General features: G+C 46.6%; 1 protein-coding gene across 5 annotated transcripts in view; it reads right to left on the bottom strand.

Annotated features, from left to right (window-relative positions):
- Nucleotides 1-23,886, bottom strand: part of GSE1 (Gse1 coiled-coil protein) — a 425,723-nt gene that overhangs the window by 352,158 nt on the left and 49,679 nt on the right. For 2 of the 5 annotated variants that reach the window (XM_083451805.1, XM_083451799.1), the window contains exon 1: nt 18,282-22,778. The exons of 1 other annotated variant lie outside the window; for it this stretch is intronic. In XM_083451805.1, the coding sequence (XP_083307931.1) occupies nt 18,282-20,624 (2,343 nt within the window). In that variant the 5' untranslated portion in view covers nt 20,625-22,778. Of the gene's footprint in view, nt 1-16,148; nt 16,203-18,281; nt 22,779-23,886 lie in introns of those variants that run through there. 2 more of the 5 variants (XM_083451804.1, XM_083451806.1) reach the window with 2 other exon arrangements.

Raw genomic sequence — 23,886 nt, forward strand, 5'->3', positions numbered from 1 at the left:
GTTTCCCACAAAATATCTACAGAGAGGCAGGAGCTGCATCCAAAGCATCAACCCCTCTTTTTTTAAATCAATGCACTACTCTTTTTTTAATGCACTACTTCCTGCAAGAGGAGGGCTGCTGCATCAAGGCATCAAGAGTGTCTGTGACACTGGAACTTCAGCTCTAGAAATCCTCTAGTTCCTATCCCCTTGACACCATTACTCTGACCATAAATCCTGGTGAGTCATCGCATGCATTCACTTGGATCTGAAATGGGCAACTTGAAGCTCTAGTGTCAGATGACACCTTTGACCCAACTTCATGTGGGTGGCGGCAGGGGGGATCAGGGAGGAAAGAGGTGACAAAAAGAGAGAAAAGTGGGGCTCACCCATCTTTGTTCTTGCCTCACCCAGTTTTGACTTTGGCCCCGCCTACTATGAGCTTACAGCCCCCCCCCAACAAATTACCCCAAATGGAATATGGCCCTTGACAGAAAAAGAGGATGGTCACCCCTAATTTGGATCATATTTTTCAATCTATGCTAAAATCAAAGAACATTTGGATTCTCCTAACTTCACACTTTATCACCTTCTTGTCAAACCTATCACTTTTCTTGACAGGAAGACAATCTCATCTATTTGATCTCAGCTTTGGGTCAGGTTGCTTTCGTGCTAGGGTCCTTTAGTGCTGCTAAGGTATTGCTTTTCTACAATTAGCTACAAGAAGAATTAAAATTATGGTGCCACATGGCATTTAATATGGCTCTGCATTATCTGACATGGCCTGTCCCATAGACAAGGTCCTTCTACAATGTCTATTTAGACATTAAGTCCCATTCAGCAAAGATCCCCTGTAACTTTGATAAGTAGCTTCTCTCTTATGACTACTTCCTATTCAGCAAGGTGTGGCTTTAATGACTGAATTGCTCCTTAATTAGCCAGTTGCTGATCCCTACAGGGAGATGATGATAACTTAATTTCTATACCACTTAATATATTAAAAGTATCTTTAAGCAGTGTACAGAAAACTGAAGCAACAAAAGACAAAACAAACAAAATATTGCAAAAATACACAGCTACATATAAAAACAATACATTAATACAAAGTTACTAATATATATCTATCGATATGAATTCATTGTCCTTCTGACACACCCTACCTATCAGCCTTACTTATGAGTCGAAACAAACTCTCAGCACACCCACAAAAGTCTGATAATGAGAAGAGTTCCTGGAAACAGCAGACATCACCCTAGTCTTTCTCTTTAGACCTGTTTTTTATGACAGGCTTAAGGTGGTACTTGCTCAAAGTACTTCCTCATGCTGCTCACAGCTGTGTTCCATTCAGCTGCACTCTCCACACCCAGTTCCAGGTACAGCAGGTTTGTTGAGTTTCCCAGGGGATCCAGAGGATGGGGGAAAGGCCACCCTCCACACACAGCTCTTTCTTCACTGTCCTTTCCTGCTCCTACAACTCTAGAGACAGACAAGATGGTCTCTGCTGCTGCCAACTCTGCCAATGATGGTTCATGGCAGACAGCAGCTGTGGAAGCTCTGGCTCAATAACTTGGGTCTTGGAAGAATATCAGGAATATAGAGAAAACTTCAGGTCCTAGGGTAAAAAACATCGCCCTGTCTGCCTACTCTCATAAAGGGTTGGCATGGAGGGCTCATCAAAATCATGTCAAAAAACAATTTGTTGAACTCTTTCAGTGATACTCCCTCAATTGCCTTAGTCCACAGTGGTGTGGTAGGGAAGCTGTGAATATAAACATCATTAGCCACTGTGTTCACATCAACAAAGAGAGGTGTGCAGGTAAGTATATACCTGCAAAGGAGCACTATTTCACAATTAAAAAATCAAAAGGAAATAACCTGAGAGGAAACAAGCAATTAGCACACACACAGGAAACAGGACCTCACTACTTTAGGGGCACTTCATCACCAGAATCTACAAGGATGAAACTTCTAACTATAGAAACAATAGTAATAAAAACCTCAATGTTTCTTTGCCAGTCCGTACTGCCAGACTGACACTATAATTACATGTTAAGTGAAAAACAATCACCTCAAATCAGTTCTGACAAAACATGAGAGGATAACACAAAAACAACTAGAATGCAAGAGGTTGGCAATAATGTTGCCCAGATTCTCCATAAAAATTCAGGAAAGAAATGGAAGGAAGGCAAGTTTAGACTATATGGCTCTACCATCTATCAAAAAAGCAGTGAAGTGGTATGTATGCTAATATGGTGAATGGAATATTGCACCATTATTCTAAAGTGTTCATTCTAATTTATAAAACTTCTGCATGGAAAAGAAGCTAATGAAGCCATTTCAGAATCTTTGCTGACCTTGAAACACTGATCCAAAGTGATACAAAATTTTGAGATATTCATGGAGGTAAAGGATCTCAATGGGTACTAGACACGATGGAAGCTGTGTTCTGCCTCCACAGCTGGAGGCTGTAGTGCTTCTGAATATCAGCTGCTGGAAACTGCAGGAGGGGAAGTGTTGTTGTGCTCAGATCCTGGTTGCAGGTTTCCCATAGGGATCTGGTTGGCACTGTGAGAACTAAATGCTAGATTAGATGGGCCATAGGCCTGATCCACCAGGGCTCTACTTATGTTCTTATGGAACGTGACTGGCAGAACACAAAACCACAGAAAAGAGCCAAAGTTCACCTGAGCTCAGCTACTTCCTAGGGCCATCCAAAAGATCAACCCTTGCAACCCAGATTACAATATGGCACCAGCAGAAAATTAAGTGCACTGCAGAAAACTGCTTTTGCAAAGAAAACAGCTCCCAATTAGAACAGGTGATAAGCAACTTAATTTGTGTGGGCAAAGCAGCTCTCAAATCATCCACAATAGCCAACTGAGTGCAGAATTACTTCTCAAACCCCAAGATGTTAACAAGCCAGGCACTGAGCATGAGCAAAATATCAAGCTCATCCTCTAAACCAAACTTTGCCAACCTGGCTCCTTATAGATGCTTTGGACAACGCCCATGAGCTCTTGCTGGCACGTGCTGGGTGGGACTGATGGGAGTTGTAGTCTAAAACATTTGGAAGGAACCAGGTTAGCCAAGGCTGCTGAAAACCAATTACACTAAGTGCAATTCCATACAGAATGCTTGTTTGTGTACACCGTCCGGGCAAGAACAAGCTTTTAATGCTATCACATTGCCACTCAATTCTTATTACATGCTGCCCATACAATGGTGTGCTACACACAGATGTCCACCAGTCCAGGATTCCTCTGTCTTTTAAAAGGCCACTAAACCCAGCCAAGCCTGACACCCACCCCTCCAGGCACCAGCTAAAGAACAGCAAAGCCCCAGCTGCTCTGCAGGAACATAAAGAACACCCAGCTGCAGCAAACCTGCCACTGTTATCCCCAGATGCTCTCCCCCCAACCCTACCCCAATGGCTTCCTAGGCGCTTCATGACCTTCATGGCTGCCCTTTCCCAGCTGTTCCACATCGACATATTTGCTCCTGCAGCCGCTCAGGCCTGCAAGCTGCCATCAATCACATCCGAGAGCAGAGATGCCTTTAAATGCCACACCAGGTCTCTGCTATGGAGGTTCACATGGACTGTCACTCACCTTGTCCCTCGGCATCAGGCCTGGAAAAGAACAGATGCACACATCTTCACTTTGCCTGCCTCTCCCCCAGGCACACCGTCAACTTTACAACTACCTGATCATGTGAATTAACTGCAGCGAATGCAAAGGAAGACAATGACGCATTCTAGGTTCCAAATACTGATGCCTCTGACCTTATCTATGGTGGATCACACCAGCAGCATCTTTGGAGGAGGGGGGAAAGAGAGAAAAAGAGAGAAGGAAGCTGCATAGAGAGAAGGGAAGGTAAATAAAAACATAAAAGAAAAAAAACCTTTCAAATGTAGTCTGCTGTTGTAGGTTGGGATTACAAATATTTTCTGGGTCTGGCAACTGGGACTTTATCTCAAGCAAGGTACTCTATAACTTAAACAGTCATATACTGCATTATGACCATTTGAAGGGATGCTCTTCAACAACAAAAGTTGTTGCAACAAAAGCAGGACAACATAAACTGGAACTTTGTTACAGGACTTCAGCAGGAAGCAAAGGGACATGCACTGATTGGAAATGAAGCTGTTATGTTGCAGGTGTTAACCGTGTTGAAAGCAGGATTGCATATAACCACTATCTTGCATATAATACTATCTTGAGTACAAATCGTCATGAATGCCTAATAAAAAAAACATCTGGAGAGACGCCCTAGGCCTAGGAATGATAATGGAGATAGACTCTGCTTCCTTGCTAACTGTTCCCACCCCAAACAGAGGCTCCTGCCCCCCTAAAAATTTGATGGCACTGCCTGGGAATCTAAAATATGAATTCAGCCTTGCAAAAACATGATGCTGGCATGGATTTGCCTGAAATATGTTTCCACTACTGATGTGTTCTCTCTTTCACTTACCATTTCCCTTGACACAGAGGTTGCTGGGGAGCACCCTGTCTAAATGGGCAACCCCATTTCTTTGCTGGGAAAATTATGTAAAAGGAACTTTTGTGCTAAGGATGGCCCATTGTACTAGGAAAGGAGATTAATCTTTACAAAAAGCAGGCTTTGACTCAGGATTTGTTGAGGCGTACTGGCATTTTAAAAGAAAAGAAAATTTCTATCAAGCAATTGCCCTACTTTTACTCCCAACCCGAACCCTTGAGGTGTGCTTGGAATTTTTAAGTGTTAACAAAGAACAGACAAAAAAAATTAAAAAGGGGAAAACTTGCAAAAGAAGTGGGAGACTTATTGGTCTTCATGAATCAGTCAATACAGCATTATCCAGTCTTTTGCCCTCTTCCAGACAGAAAGAGGACTTGGGAGCAACCTTTTTAGAGGCACTGTCTGGTTTGTGTGGAACCAAAAGGCCTTTTTACATGATTACAAGAGACAAGAACCATCAAAAGAACATCAGCCAAAAGAGGAGAATAGACTTGCCCAATTAGCCGAAAATGCACTCCAAAAGAGCCTCGGCTGTCTCCTAAATAAAAACTAGCAACTCCAACAATCCAGCTAGTAAACACAAAGAAAAAATAGTTTTATATAGAAACTGTCCTGGGGTTTCTGGATATGAGTTGGGGGCTGGAAAAACTGTCAGGGGCTTCACTGGTTTCCCAACTCTATTGTTACACAGCACCTTGCCTCTGCTTGGCCCTTCTATGATGTTTCCCACTATCCCCCATGCCCTTCATCTTTCACTCACTTCCTTGCATGAAAGGTACTTGGGAGAGTTGCAAGTTCAGAACTGTGAGTCAGCCGACAGAGCCAAAGTGGAAGTTTTTCCATGTGCTTTTCTTGAAGCAGATGCTCTCCTCATTGCCAAAACAAGCAGGAACTGCTGTTCGGCAGCACTGCAGCATGCCAAATAGAAGAGGAGGGTGGAGAAATTACAGTGCTGTGACACATGACAACCCATTTCCCACCCACCCACATTTCACATACGCACCCCAAGGGCCAAGAAATGATGCCTGCATTCAATAAGTGGAAAAAGTTGGGGACAGAAGACCACCTGAAGTCCTGAACAAACACTCTGGTGGCAAAGTGCCACTGCTTTGCTTAAGTGACATGCTGAGCTCTTATTTCTCTCCCCACCCTCCCTTCCTCCCCACAATCCCTTCCTTCTTGATAACAAATGCTACAGGGAAACAGATGTGAGTGTCTCCTGCTGACATTCATGCGATGACAGATGTACTCTGCAATACTTCATGTGTGGGTAAAAGACTCCAGCAGCACCTGTTCCCTTTCCTGGTAGAAATATGTATGTTCTGCATATAAGCCCTCCATGAACTCGTGACATTAGCCAGAGCAAGAAAGGAAAGCCCAGTTTAAGAAAAACAGCAAGTGAAAAGGCAGCAGGAAAAGGAACCCAAACATCTTAACTGCTTCAGGGGCACCAGGAGATACAGAAAATTCCTGAATGAAGAGGACCAGGGAATGGCTTTCACCACTGGGTCTATTACAGAACACAAAAGCAGCTCACTCCATTCTACAACAGACTTGCAAGTAAACTCCCAGTCAACAAACTCTTTTTTCATAGCCCAAATTAGCCCAAATTAAGCTTCTAGATTTCCTATGTTGATTAAAACTTGCTACAAGCCAGTAGAAAGGTGGCTTTTTACATGCCTGTACTATAGTACTGTTACAAGTTTGAGCGGGGCAAGGTTCCCCTAAAAGCTCTGAATTCAGTAAAGGAGTTAGAATTTAAGAAACCTCATAATTCCTAGCTTTAGTAAGTGTTGGAGTTTAATCAATGGGTTTAGCAGTACAAAAATACAAGATGGACTTGTTTTCCTGACTAAGGAATCGCCTGGGGACGGGCCATTATGAAACAAATGCTGAGCCATTAACCCATCAAGAAAGTCATCAACAAGGCAGAAGACTCTCTGCCGGACACAGAGTTGGGAGACTCCGCCTTGAGCTGTGGGTAATTAGCAAAAAACAATCCCAGAATTGGGAGGGGAAAGTTTCCAGAATTGCTGTGAGCAATGAGATAAGCAAAAAGGAAAAAGTGTCTATTTTGCAAGCTGGAGGTCAGACATGTTTGGTGTCCCTTGGAATCTGAGGCTGCAGCAATGATGGGAACAGGACCCTCTTGGGATGCACTCTCTCCATCTGGACACCAGTAGTAAATATGTGTAAATAAACCATATATCATAAAGACACCACAGACTCTGCTATCTCATTGTGCCCAAAGGAAACACAGACTGTGGTAAGTGCACCAGCAACCCCTGGAATCTCGCACCACTCATGCAGATTGGGGTGGGGTGTAACAGTCTTGAATTCAAGGGCATGATTTGAACATAACGCTAAGCTGAAGCCAAGAACAAACCATGATTTAACCATGAGTTGCCCCACAGATGACCAAACAAATCATGACCTATGCCATAGGAATATACAAGGCAGCCTTACACAGAGTCAAAACATTATAGCTCAGTATTGCCTACACTGCTTGGCAGCAGCTGTCTGGAATTTTCCCCAATCCTAATTGAAGATGGCCCAGGGACCTTAGGCACTGATGTTTTCTATGGACGCCAACAATGTATGGTGTTCCCCCTCAATACGATGAAGATTATTTAACATCTGTCTAATTAAATGTACAGCCCCAATTCTGGCATTTGAAGCCACCAGCATTTTAAACATTTATTCTCATCAAGCTTTAAATTTTAAAAGGATCACAAAACTTCCAAAGGCAGCACTCTAAAGAAAGTACAACTTGAAGCAGAACCTCTTAAGGTGCATTAAATTATGATTTATTTAGCCCAACACTTACATGCCCTGTTTCCCATGCGATAGAGGAATCACTTTGTAACAGAGTATATATAAAAACTTAAGTGTGCTGTTTTGCTCTACACAGTCCTTGATGACGACTCAAAAGTGACTGCAGGAAAAAATAGCTGCACCTGGATGCAGGAGGATGGTTCTGTGTGCCCAACTATAGGAGCCCCAAATGGAAGAGACAGCACTGTCATCAAACTGCAGCAGAACAGGGAGGGAATAGAGAGCCGTCACCAGCTCTGCTGCAAAGCCAGGATCTTCCCTCCATCAACTGCAATATGGCAGCAGCCATTTCACCAGGCTATAACAGAGGAGGGAAGAAAAGGATTGAAACACCACTCCATCAACATGGCTGAGAGATCAGTAGGTTTTGGCTCCTCCTTTTCTTGACCTTCTCCACCCCAGCTGGGTATTTTAAGAATTTGTAACAAAGAACTGGTACCTGAGTTGGTCTATTTTTCCTCCCTCCCAATTCATTTTCCTTCTGTGTTGTGTTCTTTTTATATTGTAAACTTCACATCTGGAACTGTTTTATTTTTAGTAATCTGCAAACTGCTCTGGTAGGCTTTGGGGACTGAAGAGTGGGATAAAAATTCTTTAATTAAATAAGAGGGAAACTGATAAAGCCCATAGGCCCAAGGAGAAGGAAATTAGAATGTTGCTTCCTTTTCTGATGTTCCTTTAACACAATTAAAGTAAGGATGGAAATTCAGCAGCACGTTTTCTTTTCCCAGCATGGAGATGAAATGATAAGTTTGCCTGCTGGATTCCTGACTGTCAGAGGAAATTTGACAAAAGGCTGGAAAAATGTTGGCAATGTTAAAGAAAGATTTTGAAAGCTTGGTTTGTTTTCCAGCTGATCTTGCAATTTGCTTTTGTGGCTTAATTAGCTATCATTAAGGAATCATGCTGGATTCACACTTAATATGATGTCAAAGTTAAAACAAACCAAGGTTCACAATCCACAACAAACCATGGTTTCAGAATAAAAATAAAAATAAATAAAAAATTGCTCAGTAGCACCTTAATATAGACCAGCTAAGTTTGTTCTGGTAAAAGCTTTTGTGTGCATGCACGCTTTTTCAGATACACGAAAGCTTATACCAGAACAAACTTAGTTGGTCTATAAGGTGCCACTGGACAATTTTTTATTATTATTTTGACTGCATTAGACCAACACGGCTACCTACCTGAATCTAGAATCATGGTTTCAGAACACAGGTTGTTGGCAGTAAACAAACTATAGTTAAGCTGCTATACATGATTCAGATCATCAAACAAGCCATGGTTTTCCGGCAACAGAAAATTCATTCTGAATCGGACCAAACATGGGTTAGAACTCAACATCGAACCTACCAAGTGGCGATAGCAACAGCAAAGAGGACCTTCTTTGCCACCTCTATTGCATCTGCAGAAAACAGTAGCAGGAGAATCTTTCAGGTAGTTCGTAATTTAACAGAACCACCTTCACAATTGGGGCCTGGTGAGGACACCAAAATCTCCTGCAATAATTTTGCAAATAAAGTTGTGCAGATTTAGAAGGATGTAGACTCCACCGTAGGAGCAAGACTGGGGCAGGAGAGTGCTAGAGTCCTGTCTAGACAAGTTGCATGGGATCAGTTTCAATCTGTTACCTCTGAGGATGTGTTCAAGCTGCTTGGACAAGTGAAACCGACCACCTGTCTCCTTGATCCTTGCCCATTCGGGCTCATAAAAGTGAGCCAGGCTGGCTGGGTGATGGGCTCCACAGGCTGATGAATGCTTCCCTCTGCGAGGGAGTCTTCCCAGACCCACGTAAAGAAGCAGTTATTAAACCACTTTTTTTAAAAAATCATCTTTGGACCTGGCCACTATGGCCAACTATAGCCCAGTCTCAAATCTTCCATTCTTGGGCAGGGTGGTTGAGCATGTGGTCACTGAACAGCTCCAGGCACACCTGGAGGATACGGACCATTTGGATCCCTTCCAATTGGGATTCAGGCCTCATCATGGGACTGAAACTGCCCTGGTCGTGCTGGTCAATGATCTCTGTCAGGCTAGGGACAGAGGTGAAAGCTGTTTCCTAGTTCTGCTGGATCTCTCAGCAGCTTTTGATACCACTGACTATGGTATCATTATGGACCGTCTAGGGGAGTTGGGAGCTGGAGGCACTGTTACTCAGTGGTTCTGCTCCTTCCTCCTAGGCCATGTCCAGAAAGTGGTGTTGGGGAATGAGTGTTCAGACCCCTGGGCTCTCACTTGTGGGGTGCCTCAGGGCTCTGTCCTCTCCCCCATGCTTTTCAACATCTGTATGAAGCTGCTGGGAGAGGGTATCTGAGAGTTTGAGCTGGGTGTTCACCAGTATGAAGATGATAGCCAGTTCTACCTCTTGTTTAAATCAGAAACAGTGAAGGCAGTGAATGTCCTGTGTGAGTGTCTAGAGGCGGTTTGATGATGCCTAATGGATTGAGGTTGAATCTTGACAAGGCAGAAATACTGTTTAGGGGGGGGCAGGGGGTGGGTGGGTGGGGGACTCCCTGGTACTGAATGGGTTAAGTGTACCCCTGAAGGACCAGGTATGAAACTTGAAAACTACAACTAATACAGAATAAGGCAGCTGGGCTGGTGACTGGAAGCAGCTGCCGGGACCATGTAACACCGGTCCTAAAGGATCTTCACTGGCTCCCAGTACGTTTCTGAGCACAATTCAAAGTGTTGGTGCGGACTTTTAAAGCTCTAAACAGTCTTGGTCCAGTACATCTGGAGTGTCTCCATTGCTCAGCCCAGACACTGAGGTTCTCCTGCAAGGGTCTTCTGGCAGTACCCTCACCAAGAGAAGTGAAGTTACAGGGAACCAGACAGAGGGCCTTCTCAGAAGTGGCACCCTCCCTGTGCAATGCCCTCCCATCAGATGTCAAGGAAATGAAGAACTACACAACTTTTAGAAGATATCTGAAAGCAGCCCGGTATCAGGAAGTTTGTAATGTTTGACGTTTTACTATGTTTTTATATGTGCTGTAAGCTACCCAGAGTGGCTGGGGAAACCCAGCCAGATGGGCAGGGTATGAGTAATAATATTAATAATAATTAAAAAAAGAGAAACCAAGCCAGTGTTTCTCAAACTAGGCAGGCCAATCACATTTGCAGACTGAGGGTGAGAATCAGCTACCTGCCCAAAGCCAGGTGGCAAGCACATATAGTTTATGAAGCAACACTGACTCAAATGTAAAAACAAAAAACATGTAAAGGTTGTATCCAATGTTAGTTTTACTCAGAAAAGACCCAGACAAATGAATAGGAATGACTAACTTTGTTTATACATTTCAGTGATTCTACTCTAAGTAGAACTTAGCTGATACTACCCTTAGTTTTTGTCTTACCCAGGGTATGGATTAGGTGCCTATCCCATGTAAAGGAGCTGCAAAACTCACTTAAGTAAAGTGCAGGACAATGTATTGGGCATATCTACATTGTTTTAATCAGTTTGTCATAGTTTCTCCCAAAGAATCTGAGATGGGAACTGTAATTAGGGGAAGACGCTGAGAATTTGCCCCCTGCACAATAATAAGAGTCCCTAAAATTCAGGAGTGGGGTTTCCAAAGTGGGGAATGCATTCAATCAGTTTAAGCCTGCAGCGCAGATTTGCCCAGGGCTTTCTGTAGCTTCACTTTCAGTTTCTCTACACTAATGGTAACACAGGAAGCTGCCCTATACCAAATCAGGCCACTGGCCCATCTTGTTCAGTGTTGCCTACACAGATTGGCAGCAGCTCTCCAGGATTTCAGATTGGTGACATTCCCAGCCCCACCCTTGAGGTATCAGAGATTTAACCTGGCACCGTTTACATGCAAAACAGATGCTCTGCCACTGAGCTATAGCCCCATTGTGCATTTTGCTGCAGTTATAAGAGGGGCTGTTTCCAGAGGATTCCTATGCAGCACACATCAATCACATTTGTTTCTCTGTCTCAGCCTCCTCAAGGCAGGCAGTGTGTGCTGATCCTGTGACTCCTTCAGCAGCTGCCCCAGCAAATTGAAAGAGAAATGCTTGCAAATGCTAGAAGCTTGCCAAGCATAAAGGAACAGCAAAGTACATTCCTAGGCCACACCAGATAGAAGAGAACTCTTAGTATAAAGCACCTACAGCAAGCAAGACAACTACTGTGAGCAGAACATAGGAAGCTCCCTTTCCCCAGGTCAGATTTTCTGCCCAACTGACCCAGTGTTACCTGCTCTAACTGACAGTGACTCTCCAGGATCTCAGGCAGAGGAAAGTCACTCTACTCACCTGTTATCTGCCCTTTTTACTGGCAACTGACTCTAGTACCTTTGGCATGCAGCATATTGTGGTCCCTCCCCAAGAAGTCCTACCTCTAGGGTGGAGAACCAACAGGTGTTTGTTGACTCCACTCCCAGCAACACCAGCTGGCATGGCCATCGGTTGGGGATTACTAGAGTTGTAGTATGACAATGTCTGGTGACACACGCATTCCCTATCTGGGCTGTATACAACATGGGACTCATGTATCTTCAAGCAGGCGTAGGAAAACGTTTTGGCCCAGTGGAGCAGAGCTTTATCTCCTCCAACCCCCACAGGCCAACTTTGACAAGTGGCCACCCCCCTGTTAGTCATCTGATGTCATGATAACTCTTTGCAGGGGTCATGATTACTCTCTACAGAGAACAAACTGGAGAAACAGCACCAAGCAAGACTGAACTCTCCGTTCATCAGCAAGGGAACTGACATTTGCAGCCAAACTGAACAGGGTTTAACCCCTCCCCCCACACACGTTCATCAGCTGATAAGTGGGGGTTAAACTCTGCTGCTTTGGCTGTGCATGCCAGCTCCCTGTGGGAAACTGACAGGTGCAGCCAACAGAGAACTGAGCCCCACCAACCCTAGCCCATCAGCTGACATCACTCACACATCAAAGTTGCGTCAGCTGATTGGCACATGGGCAGGGTTTCAGGGTAAATGGGCTTAAGGGCCAAATTAGACCCCCTGATGACTGTCTTGCCTCATAGCAGCTCCCATGCTGGCTCTGCTTGTTTACCCAGAAATGTAAGGTTAACAAGCATTTTAATAGGTAATTTTAATATATGTGCGTGAGTGCACATGTGTGTGTGTGCGCGTGTGTGTGAAAGTGTATGTTGTATGTATAGTTGGATTTTTTGAGGTCAACTTGTTTTAACCTCTGACTTTTATTGAACATCTGAATTCATACTTAAGATTATGTGTAAATAGTTTTGGCAATTAAGTGATATACAAATTTTACAAATAAAATTATCTACCCCTGCTCCTCCTACTCTGAAAAGCGAGAACTGTCACAACCAGGATTAAAATCTTCACATCCATTGCTTCAAGGCTGCAAAGCAAACTTCCCCACAAGATATATATGGATTTCCTCACCCTGCCCAATGTAATCTTTTAAGCATTGAGGAGGGTGTTGCAAGGCACAGGCTTTCCACTTGGCTCTTTGTTTTGCTGGCTAGTTTGTCAGTTTCCTTGTTGGATAGCAGCTTTACTTTCATATTTTAATTGCACTGTATGAGGAAGTACTTTATGTCCTTTGCAGCAGAAATAGTAAGACACAGTAGTCTCTCCAAAACACCATCTCCTTTGGGGAAGCCTGACCCACAACCAACCCCAGCTGGTCAGTCTTTGAAATAAAATCCAGCAAGGTGCTCAGTCAAAGCAACCCTAGCAATGGCAAAACAAGAAACAGATCAATAGTTTAGATAAAAAGCTCTTTTTGCCTGAACACCACTAAGCATTTGAACACTTACAAAACACACCAGCTAGATACAGAGTACAGATAGATTTCCATTTCACAGATATCTGTACTGTATTGAGTTTGCGGCAATGATGCATCTGACAGCAACTGTTTGAGCCAGAGCGCCGACATGGAACATTCCAATTACTTGGGGAACAAAGCAACAAAAGGTTCACAGTCCAACTTCTGGGATAGAAGAGATAGCTGTCTGTTTGACTGGGATTAAAGCCCCATGCAGTACTCAGCATAGCTGTCAAGTGTCCCTTATTTGAAGGGACAGTCCCTTATTCCAGCGCCATGTCCCGGCGCTGTCCCTTATTGATGGATGTCCCTTAAATGATGTCCCTTAAATTTCAAAGGAAACAGCTCCTCTCCCTCCTTCCCTGCCGGCCAGGGAGGAGGGAGGCTCCAACTGTGTTGCTTGGCTGTGTTGCTCACCCAATAAGAAGTCTAAGAATGACTGGGGGGTGGAGCTTGCATGCCTTGTGTGTGGCTAGTTAATGCAAGCTGAGGGTTTTTTTGAATGCTGGACGCCATTTTGTTGCATGTGCTGCTGCAAACATTGCAGTGCAAAGCCAGGCCAGGGAGCCATCTTAAGTTGAGGCTGCATAGGCCTTGTGGTGCATGTGATTCAGATTCTATTCAGTTGAACCTCTAGTTACAAAGTTGGTTGGACAGTGTTCTCGAAGCTACCAGCATGAGTTTGACCAGACTGCAGGAGGACAGGAAGACTGGAGTGCCTGGAACAGGTGAGGCTGCAGGTCCATTATTTTCAAGGCTGCTGGTCCCTTATTTTCAAATCTGTAAGTTGACAGCTATGGTACTTAGGGAAGGAGGAGCTGTGTGGGGGTTGGCTCAGGCCTAGATGGCTGACCAGGAGGAGGTCCTAGAAGCAGAGATGACTGGTGATCACAAGGACTGGTAAAGCAGAATGCAAGGGAGATCAAAAGTTAGCCGAACCAGAGCCCAGGACAGCCAGAGGCAACTAATTCCAGTTTTGTACCCAACCTCCTCCCTGCTGACTTCTACAAGGGCAGCATTGGGACTAAAGAGGAGTAAGCCAATGCCACCCCCTGGACTGGATGCAAGTAAGAGGCAGGCAGGTGGGGGCTGGCTGAGCACAGGCTGAGGTTGGTGGGAGAGCAGCCTCCGCTGCCTAAGGGGCAGAGAACCTAAGAGACAGAGGGCTCACTTGGGAAGATAAAAGGGAACAAGAAACACATTATGAATCACTGAGACAAACAGAGGAATTTACACAGAAGTTTTAGGAACAGTGGGATTAGGGAACCAAAGGTATGCATGGTGTAGAGAAAGTGGTTAGATGAAAGTTGTCTCCCTCTCTCATAACACTAGAACTCATGGACATCCAATGAAACTGAATGTTGGAAAATTTAGGACAGACAAAAGAAAGTACTTCTTCACTCAGGGCATAGTTAAACTCTGGGATTTGATTTCCCAAGGTGTAGTGTATGACTTTAAAAGAGGATTGGACAAATATATGGAGCAAAAGGTTATCAGTGGCTACTAGTCTCAATGGTTATGTTCCTGTCCCCACTATTGGAGGCAGTATGCCTCTGAATGGCATTTGCTGAGAATCACAAATGTGGAGAGGGCTGCAGCACACTCGGGTCCTGCTTTTGGGTTTCCCATGGGCATCTGGTTGGCCACCGTGAGAAGAAGATGCTGGACCCGAGGTACCACTGTACTGAACTTCACAAATACTGATTTGAAGCAACTACAGGCTTTGCTTAAGTCTGGAGCTGCAAAGTTCCCCAGAGCTGATTTGAACAACCATGCTAAACACCAATGCTTGTTCAAAAGAGGACTGCTAGCCCCACCGGCTCAAGGCAAAATAATTTTCAGACAAACAAAAGAATCTGAATACAAATGTCTCAAAACAGCCTATCTCCTCCCAGTACTGAATGTACAGTGGTACCTCGGGTTAAATACTTAATTCGTTCTGGAGGTCCGTACTTAACCTGAAACTGTTCTTAACCTCTTTAGCTAATGGGGCCTCCTGCTGCCGCCGTGCTGCCAGAGCACAATTTCTGTTCTCATCCTGAAGCAAAGTTCTTAACCTGAAGCACTATTTCTGGGTTAGTGGAGACTGTAACCTGAAGCGTATGTAACCTGAAGGTACCCAAGGTACCACTGTACTACAGCAGCCTCTATACAGTGGGGCTGACTCAAATGGTGAGCCCAGGGTTAGGAAGGCAGCTCAAATATTAGATCACATTTTATTACAGTCCTGCAATGTCATTCGTTAAGGCCTGTCGTGAGTTTATTATCAGCAGCTGTCCTCTCTAGCCAAGGGGATGGAAGCTCAGATGAAAAGCAAACAGCCCTCTGGAAGGCTTCTTAAGTCATAGGAGCATGAAAATCTCTCCCCTCCACTTACACAGCTGACTTTCAGATTAAAAAGACACATTCCCACAGGGAGGGAAAGAAGCCAGCCAGCTTGGAAACACCTCCTTCAAGGATCCTGGGGCTTCCGTTTTTTCCATTTGCTGGCAGAATGGGAGTTCCTATCTTAGGGATCATGCTTATTTGGGCTCTCTCAAAAGCTTGGCTCTGAGGCCAAGAAATATGTCACCCTTGATAGTCCAATCCTTTAAGGTTCCACAAGCAAGCACTAAATAGCATTGAGGCCACTTCATCGTCTGCCTGCATGACTTGGAAATCAACACTCTACAAGTGGTTTAAGCTGAACAACTGTGATTGTTGCTAAAGCAATGCTGGTGCCATATTTCAGAAATCTGGTTACAGAAACACTCTTGAAATCAGTTTCATCCATTATCAAGTTTCCTCCCCCCCCCCCATAAATTCTGCTTTCACTTTCTTTAGTTTAGGATTAACATGTTAGTGCAAACTATTTCTCCCATGAGGAGATAATATATTTCATTGCATTTATATCCTGCATTTCTCTCATGATGGCACTCAGGGTGACAGACATAAAGTTCCCAAGCAGTCTCCCGCTTGGACCTAGATCTGGACCTAGATCTCATTAGTTTCATCAAGGTTGCTGAATCACATACCTTCAGACTCTGCCCTGGGAGCTAGATAGGAGAGTCTGATATGTGGGGGTCACTCTCACACATCTTACCAGGTAGTCAACACAAGATTTCCTCCATGGCAATTTTCCCTAAACATACACAAATAGGAGGTGTGATTTATCCATGTGTTCTCTTCCCTGTCCCCCTTCCAATGTGCTAAACCACAGAAATGACAGAGGCTATTCTTGCAGGAAGTCATTGCCACATGCTGGTCTACTTGTATGAAATGGGGAGAGGTTGCATCATAGTCAGAGATGACCACACACTCATGAGGATTTTGAATGTGAAGAGATAAGAATATGAATGAAGGGGATACTGTACCTCCAATCAGAAAAGGAAATTTCTATGGTGTGTTTAAGGCAAGGAAGGAAACTTGCTATTGCATAGAAATGACAGATCTTTGCCACTCTGGAACATACTGAACAACTACTACCTAAGAGCGCATCAAAATTTCTTTTTCTCTCTCCCATATTCAATGAGAAGTGCATTTGCACGTCAACCCTGGTCTTCTGCATACTCCTGTATGAAGGCAATTTTCACTTTTTGGCTTTAAAAGGACTGCAAATTGCTCACCCCACACACAAAACCCTACCGCATAATTTGCCACATTTTCAACAACATGCAGCTGATATGGCAGACATTTAGCAAGCGAAGCCTTTCCTGGCATGCAGACAAAACAGTAAAACTTCATTTTTTGGATCTGTGCATGTTAGGCTGGTGTTAAAGAGGCACAGGGGCAGGCCAATAAGAATAAGAATGGTCTCTTCGCACAGCCCCGGACCCTGTGATCATCATCCGAGGTCCTTAGTGTGCCTCCTCCACAAGAGGTCAGGAGGGTGGCAACATGAGAATGGGCCTTTTCTGTGGTGGCTCCCTGCTTGTGGAATGCTCTCCCTTGGGAGGGTTGCCTGGCCCCTTTGTTGCATATCTTTAGGCACCAGGCAAAAACATTCCTCTTTTCTCAGGCATTTATCTAATTAAACAATCCATGATCTATTATTGTTTTTGTTACTATGTCATGCATTTTCTTGTTTTTATATGGTAAACCACCCTGTGATCCTTGGATTAAGGACGGTATAGAAATATATCTACTGGCGTTCCTGGTTGCTCACATGTTTATTTGAAAGCCTGACTCCCATTACTTTCCCACCTTCCACACTGAACTGACTGGCAGGGATTAGACCCCCCCCCCTTACCCATAATGCTTTGGAATCTGCTGCTAGATGAGCACCGGGACATCTGCACACTGTGGAGCTGAACTGCACACCTGGAAGACTAAGCAACTAGAGAAATGTAAATAGCTAGTATATAAAATAAAAAGCACTAAAAGCACTATAATCAGCTTTCTAACAGCCACTCAGCCACCTGAGGACCTGCCTTCAGGCTATTAGACAAGTATGATTTACAAATGTTTTCTTGTTAAGCCACAAATTCCTAGCATAAGTGACAAACTGGACAAGAACATTTAAATGCTGAGCAAAACAGCCATGAAGGAGAGGGGACGGCTTTTAGCCCACATTTGATGGACTACTAACTTCTATAGATTCACTCTTTTAAGGCACCTAAACATAAGTGGGCATGGGAGTGCCCTCCAGAAAGTCCTGTGCACTACTAATTAGTTTATTGTGACATGGAACTCTGCATTGCGCTGCCACAGCCTACCATGGCTCTGCTTCTGGGATTCTTTCCAGCCATTGTACCTGTATTCTGAAGATACATGAATTAGCACGGGGGGGGGGGGGCACCTGATATGCCCATTAACAGAAAAACACCTCAGGAAAAAAGCACTTTGCATCATAGTTGGGAAACTGTGGAGTTCTCTTAAGGCTCTAAAAAGCTAATGTTGAAGCTAATCCCTAATAGGATTTTGTAGCAGGAGTAGAATGGCACCAGCATTAGAATTCTTGTTAGCTTCTGGTCTTGAGTCACCTAAGAGAAAGCCTTCCAGCAGCCAGTGCTTGCTTAAAAAAAGGAGAGACATGCTTACAGTTCTCCCACACACCTTGACAGAGATCCATGGTGGGGTTTTTTAGAGTCATGAGGTCAATGACTCTGGAGCGGCTGGTTTGCTAGAAAGCAACAGTTTGGCACCTGTCTCCAGCCAAAGCTCGCAGAAGAGCAACAGCAGATAATTCCAGTTCCACTGGAAGGTCAACCAGGCAGCTTACCTTTTGGAGAGAAGCTGGTGCCATTGCAGGTGCAGCAAAGAGATCTCTGGACACTGTGTTTTTGCCAGCCAGCACCAGTACGGAACACTCAGCGCATGCTCCGATGGTCAGCTGCTTACCGTCATCCACCAGCAAGCTGCTAGGCACCCGTAAAGAGCACAGGAACACTGGCAGCCTGGCAACTTGCACCGCTTTTAATCCAAGGCATCGTTTCTTCTCTTGCCTGCAGAAGAAGCAGACAAAAGTCTCCACTTTGTACTGCCTGGACCAGGCGCTGCTTGGATGGGGGGAATGGTTGCTTTCATGCTGCATCCACTGCCCCAAGAGATCATGGTAACAGAGCACACATGTGGCCACTATTCCAGTTGAATCGACAGGCCTAGCCTGAGGAGCTGGTGGGTAAACTGTGAGGAATGGGAAGAATGGCTCCTTCTCGCCAAAGCGGCCTGGAGGGTTGACACTGATGTGAAACTCCTTCCCTGCTCCCAGTTCAGCTCCACAGATGTAGCAAATGGACACCAAGCCCACTTTGGCCAAACCAGGATGCCGGGCAATGCTGTTGGACTCCCCAGCTGAAAAGACCTGGTGATACCTGCCCAGGAAGCTCTGCACCGAAGTGATGAACTCCTCATTGTGGCAAGCCCGGTACATGGCCCACAGGTCCTGCAGCACACCATAACATTTCCGACAGCTGTGGACCTCCCAGTGCTTGTTGAGACCTTTGGCATTGGGAGGGCAAGGAAGGAGGCTGAGGAAGGGGAAGTGCATGGTTGTTTTGGCATTGCCGTTGGTGATCTTGGCAGAGACTGACCGGCCATCCTTGGTGCAATCCTCCCCACAGAGGTAGCATGCTTCCTGGAGAAGCTGCAGGGGTCCAGGCACTACCTCCTCTCTTGGAAGAGTCTCCCTCTTAGCCTTGGGGGCTACAGCGTTCAGAGGTACTACATAGAGCCGCTGCAGGACAGGCACGTTGGCCAACTCAAAGCTTTGCCACTGCTGCATGAGGGAAGCGAAGCAGCAAGAACACACTAAGGTGCTACCAGCGGTGCTGATGGGTAAAGCCCCCGGAGGAGGGCTGTGCAACCACAGGAAGGGGAAGAAAGGCGCCTTAGAGGCTTTCTCCTGCTTTTGCACGTGAATCCTGTGCTGGGAAGTAGACGTCAAGAGGGAGCCGCAAACGTAGCAAACGACTTCTCCTACCGATGGCGGCTCTGCCCCCCAGAGAGGTCTGGGCGCTAGGAGGGCGCTGCCGTTCTCTTTTTGCTCCTCGTCGCTGGTGATATTGATCTCGCTCTCCTCGGAGGAGCAGTAACTGGAAAGCTCTCGGCCACTTTCCCCCGGGGGTCGCTTGCCCACCAACCCGTCGCCTCTTCCTGCTGTATTGAAGGCCCCCGGTGCGCTCCCGCCGCTGCCTCCTGGCGCGCCATGAGCAGCTCTCCAAATCGGCGCCTCGGCTCCCCAGAGTCTTGCCCGCCGCTGCCTCTTCCTCCGAGGCTTCTCTGCCGGTGGCAGCCCGTTCCCCGGGCGCAAGGGGGCCGCCGCCATCGCCGCCTCCTCTGGGGGTGGCGGCGGCGGCGGCTGGTTCCACTCGCGGTAACTGGCGCGGCTCCCCATGTGCGCGCTTGGCACCGCGCGCTCTTTGACGCGCCAGTAACCCGGACTGCCTTTGGCGCCGCTGTTCCGGCTGGGGGAACGCAGGTCAGGCTCCGAGAGGTTACCGGCGTCAGAGAGAGAGGAAAGCTCAGAGTCTTCGCCGCCGGCGCCGCAACCTTCTTCCTCGTCGTCGTCGGCCGGCTGGCTCCGGCCGCTGCTGCTACTAGGACGCCGCTCGTCGTCGGCGCCCAGCACGTAGGAGAGGTTCCACTCTTGGGGGCCCCTGCGCAGCCCGCCGGGCCCCCCCGCCGGCCCGTCGCACTGGTAGGGCCGCTTCAGCCAATACATGCGCTTTTCCACCGGCGTGCGCGTCCTCTCGAAGGAGTCCCACTGCTCCGCCAGAAAGCAGCGGCAGACGGCGCACACCACGGCGCAGCCCTCCGGAGTCACCTCCTGCGCCCCGGGCGCCGGCTCCTGGTGCTGCAGGAAAGGGAAAAAAGGCTGGTTGTCGCGGGGGTACTTCACTTGCAGCTTCAGCTCCTTGCCCCGGCTGATCCCGCCGCCGCAGATGAAGCAGCAGAGCGCCGCGTCGGAGGAGGCGGAGGCAGCCGCCGCCAACGCCGCCGGGGACTCGGCACGACAGCAGCTGCCACTCGCCGCTGCTCCTGCACGCTCGTCCCCGGACGCGATCGCGGCCATCAAGCGCTGCTTGCGCGAGATCGGCGCCTCCTTCTCCGGATAATCGCTCATTTTGCCCTCGGGTAGTCCCCGCCCGGGCGGGAGCGGCGGCTGCGGGAGGCTCCCCAGGGCTGATCGCTCATTCTGCAGGCGCCGGGTGGCCGGACACGCTCTGGGAGGGAGACGGGCTGCCGGAGTTGGCTGCGATTAGTTGGTTCCCATCTGCAGACTTGCCGCTGCTGCTGCCGCCGCCGCCGCCACTTTAGGAATGGGTGGGAAGGGACTGGGATCCGGGCTGCTGCTGGCGGAGGGGGGTTGTTTTTTGGCGTGGGGCGCTCCTGCGGGCAAAGGCTGGAGACGGTTGCCAGCCGCGTCCCGCTCCAGAGCTAACTTCGGCCGGGTGGAGGAGCAGCAGCCGCCTCTTGTGCAAAGTTTGGCTGCGAACTCGGCAGCGCCATCTCCCTCCCTCCCTGGAGGTGGGTCTCCTCCGCGCCACCAGCAGCGGCGGCTTCCACAATAAACCAGCCCCCTCGCCTGTCTCTCCCCCACCCCGCGCGCCAAAATCTGCATTGGGGGGAGGAGGGAGGGAGGGCTTCTTCTCCCTCCTTGCTCAGGCTCGCGGCCAACGATCACACAAGGAAAGCCCCGCTTCGGAGGAGCTTCGCGGCCGTCGCCTGCCCAGAGTCACAAGACCTTTCTGAAGCCGAAAGAATATAAAGAGGTTCGTGCGGCTGTAGAAAGATTCTTGTTTGCATTTGGACCTGCAACATTCAAGTTCCAGTTCTTACTAAAGACTTGGAGTGGTTTGTTGGACTGTACAGCTGCTTCAGCCTCTGCTTTTCTCATCTGTCAAACGGGAGCAAAGACTAGTTACCTATTAAGTTCTTTCTATTACACATTAATAATATTTGTGCTCATAATGCTATCATCCCACTTTCAATACCATTTCAGCCTGCAAAATTTTTGGGGTGGTGGCACAGCTTCATATCCAATCAGTGCATCACTTCCTGCTGAATTCCCCAAACTTTTTATACCACAAATGTTCTGGTTTTATAGCCCCCCAATAATGCTGTAACACTGGGGAAACATTGCTGAACAAACAAGGTGTCCTCCAGATGCATTTTGCCTACAATTCCTATCAGCTCCAGCTGGCATGGCCAGTGAGCAGGAATGATGGGAGCTGTAGTCCCATCTGGAGAGCTCTGCCCAACTGTTAGAGCATTTGCAAATTAAGGGCTCGTTTTTATTTCTACATATTCATTATTCTGTTTTAAAATGAAAAGCAATGGAGGAACATCCAGCCAACACAGACAAAAATCCTGCCACCACCCCAATGAGATGTTTGGGAACCAAATTTAATTCCCTGCCTCCTCTCTCAGCTGATCCGCAAAACTCTGGCCTGTGGGAAAGGGCTTGATGGGCATCAACAAGAAATAGTGGTGGTGCAAAGGGAAACTACAGGCAAGATGCAGAACAGCCAGTCTCTCTAAATGGCTCTTGAGACTCTTGACAGGTCACAACCCCTCTCCCTAGGCCACACCCATCACCAGCCCTGCTCCAATGCCCTCATTTAGTGCTCTTGCATAACTGAAATATGTCCTCGAACTGTGATCATGCCTCTTCCTTGCCTTCTTGGAGCACAGAGAGGGGTGTGTGACTGTAGAAACCTCTGACTTTGGCATGGCTGGAATGCAGTCTGCTATACAAAGTAAGAGTCATATGCATTGCTCTACTTGCTTTTGCCTCTGGCCGCACCCACCCCAGCATGTGGCCCCCAAAAGCTTGCCCAGGAGGCAATTCAGCCCTTGGGTTAAAAAAATAAGGCTTCCCATCCCAGTTGTAAAGCAAAGAAAGCAGAGATCTAGGTTTCAGCAATGCCATCACAAACTGTGTCATGGTCATTGACCTCACTTCCACACTAGATGAGTCAACAGCACTTTGTCAAAGTCACTACGTCAAAGGGTGGCATGGCAATTGCACTTAAAGTCAGGGAAATTGCTGCAAACCATGTCATACAATAGGACAAGCAACCTATAGCTTATATCTGGAAACAATGCCATCTGGATTCTCTGTAAAAACTGAGTGAATGGCTAAGATCAGCGCCAGAAGAAAAAAAAGGCTGATGTGGAAGCACCCTAGCAGCATTTGTCTCTGGAGTAGTTCTTCCTTTGCCAAATAAAAGAATGTAGAGGGTGTCATTTTTTTAAAAAGCCACTAAGCACAATTCTTTCCTGCTCAGAACAGGAGTAATTTCATGCCATAGCCATCTGCACTATAACTTTCCAAGATGTCAAAAAGTTGCTAGTTTTTCCATCATTCTAGAGCTGTGTAGACTGAAAGGAAAAGGTTATAATAAAGTATAGTGGGGCCATGGGCAATTGCTTTAGGGTTTTAAAAGAAATAGTTTCATGAAAGACATGGTTTATCAGTGGCTACTGCCTCTATATACCAAGGTAGTATATAAGCAGCTCCTGCCAACCTAGCAGTTCAAAAGCATGCCAAAAAGTGCAAGCAGATAAATAGGTACTGCTCTTGTGGTAAGGTATATGGCGTTTCCGTGCACTGCTCTGGTTTCGGTGTTCCATTGCACCAGAAGCGGTTTAGTCATGCTGGCCACATGACCTGGAAAAACTGTCTGCGGACAAACGCCGGCTCCCTCGGTCTGTAAAGCGAGATGAGCACTGCAACCCCAGAGTGAGTTGTCTGCAACTGGACTTAACTGTCAGGGGTCCTTTACCTTTTTTATATAACTATTACCAACTCTAGGGGCAGGTTCTTACCCTTATACCTTTCATGTGAGCTTTGAAGGGCAACTGGTTGGTTGCTATTAGACACAGAATGCAGAACTAGATGGGCCATGGCCTGACCCAGCAAAACAGTTATTACTCTCCTGTGTTTACACTTTGGAAAACTTTAACCAACTTTTACTTTCACATCTTTTAAAACTGATCACATTTCCTTCACAACTAGCTATCTTCTGCCTTAGCAAAGCCTCATTTTGGCACCAGTAAGGTGGCCTCTTATGCACTGCCTTGGGGCTTGTCCACATTTCTGCTTGCCCCATCACTTACTTCTCAGAAAACTCACTCTTTACCATTAAATTGGAGGAAATGTCAATTGAGTTTTTTGTGGATTGATGTTTGCTCTGATGCAGTGGTAAAGAAGGGGTTTTCCTAGGGAAAGCAGCAGGGCAAACAGAAAACTACTTGGACCCATGCCCTGAAAGCACGGGACAAGCAGAAAACCTCTTGGACCCATGCTTTCTAGGCATGGGACAAGCAAAATGTGGACAAGCCCTAAAAGGAGGAGTTGCATCATTAAAAAAAGAGAGTTG

Source organism: Podarcis tiliguerta, assembly GCF_965153285.1.
Source record: "Podarcis tiliguerta genome assembly, chromosome: 8".
In the NCBI taxonomy this organism is placed as follows: Eukaryota; Metazoa; Chordata; class Lepidosauria; order Squamata; family Lacertidae; genus Podarcis; species Podarcis tiliguerta.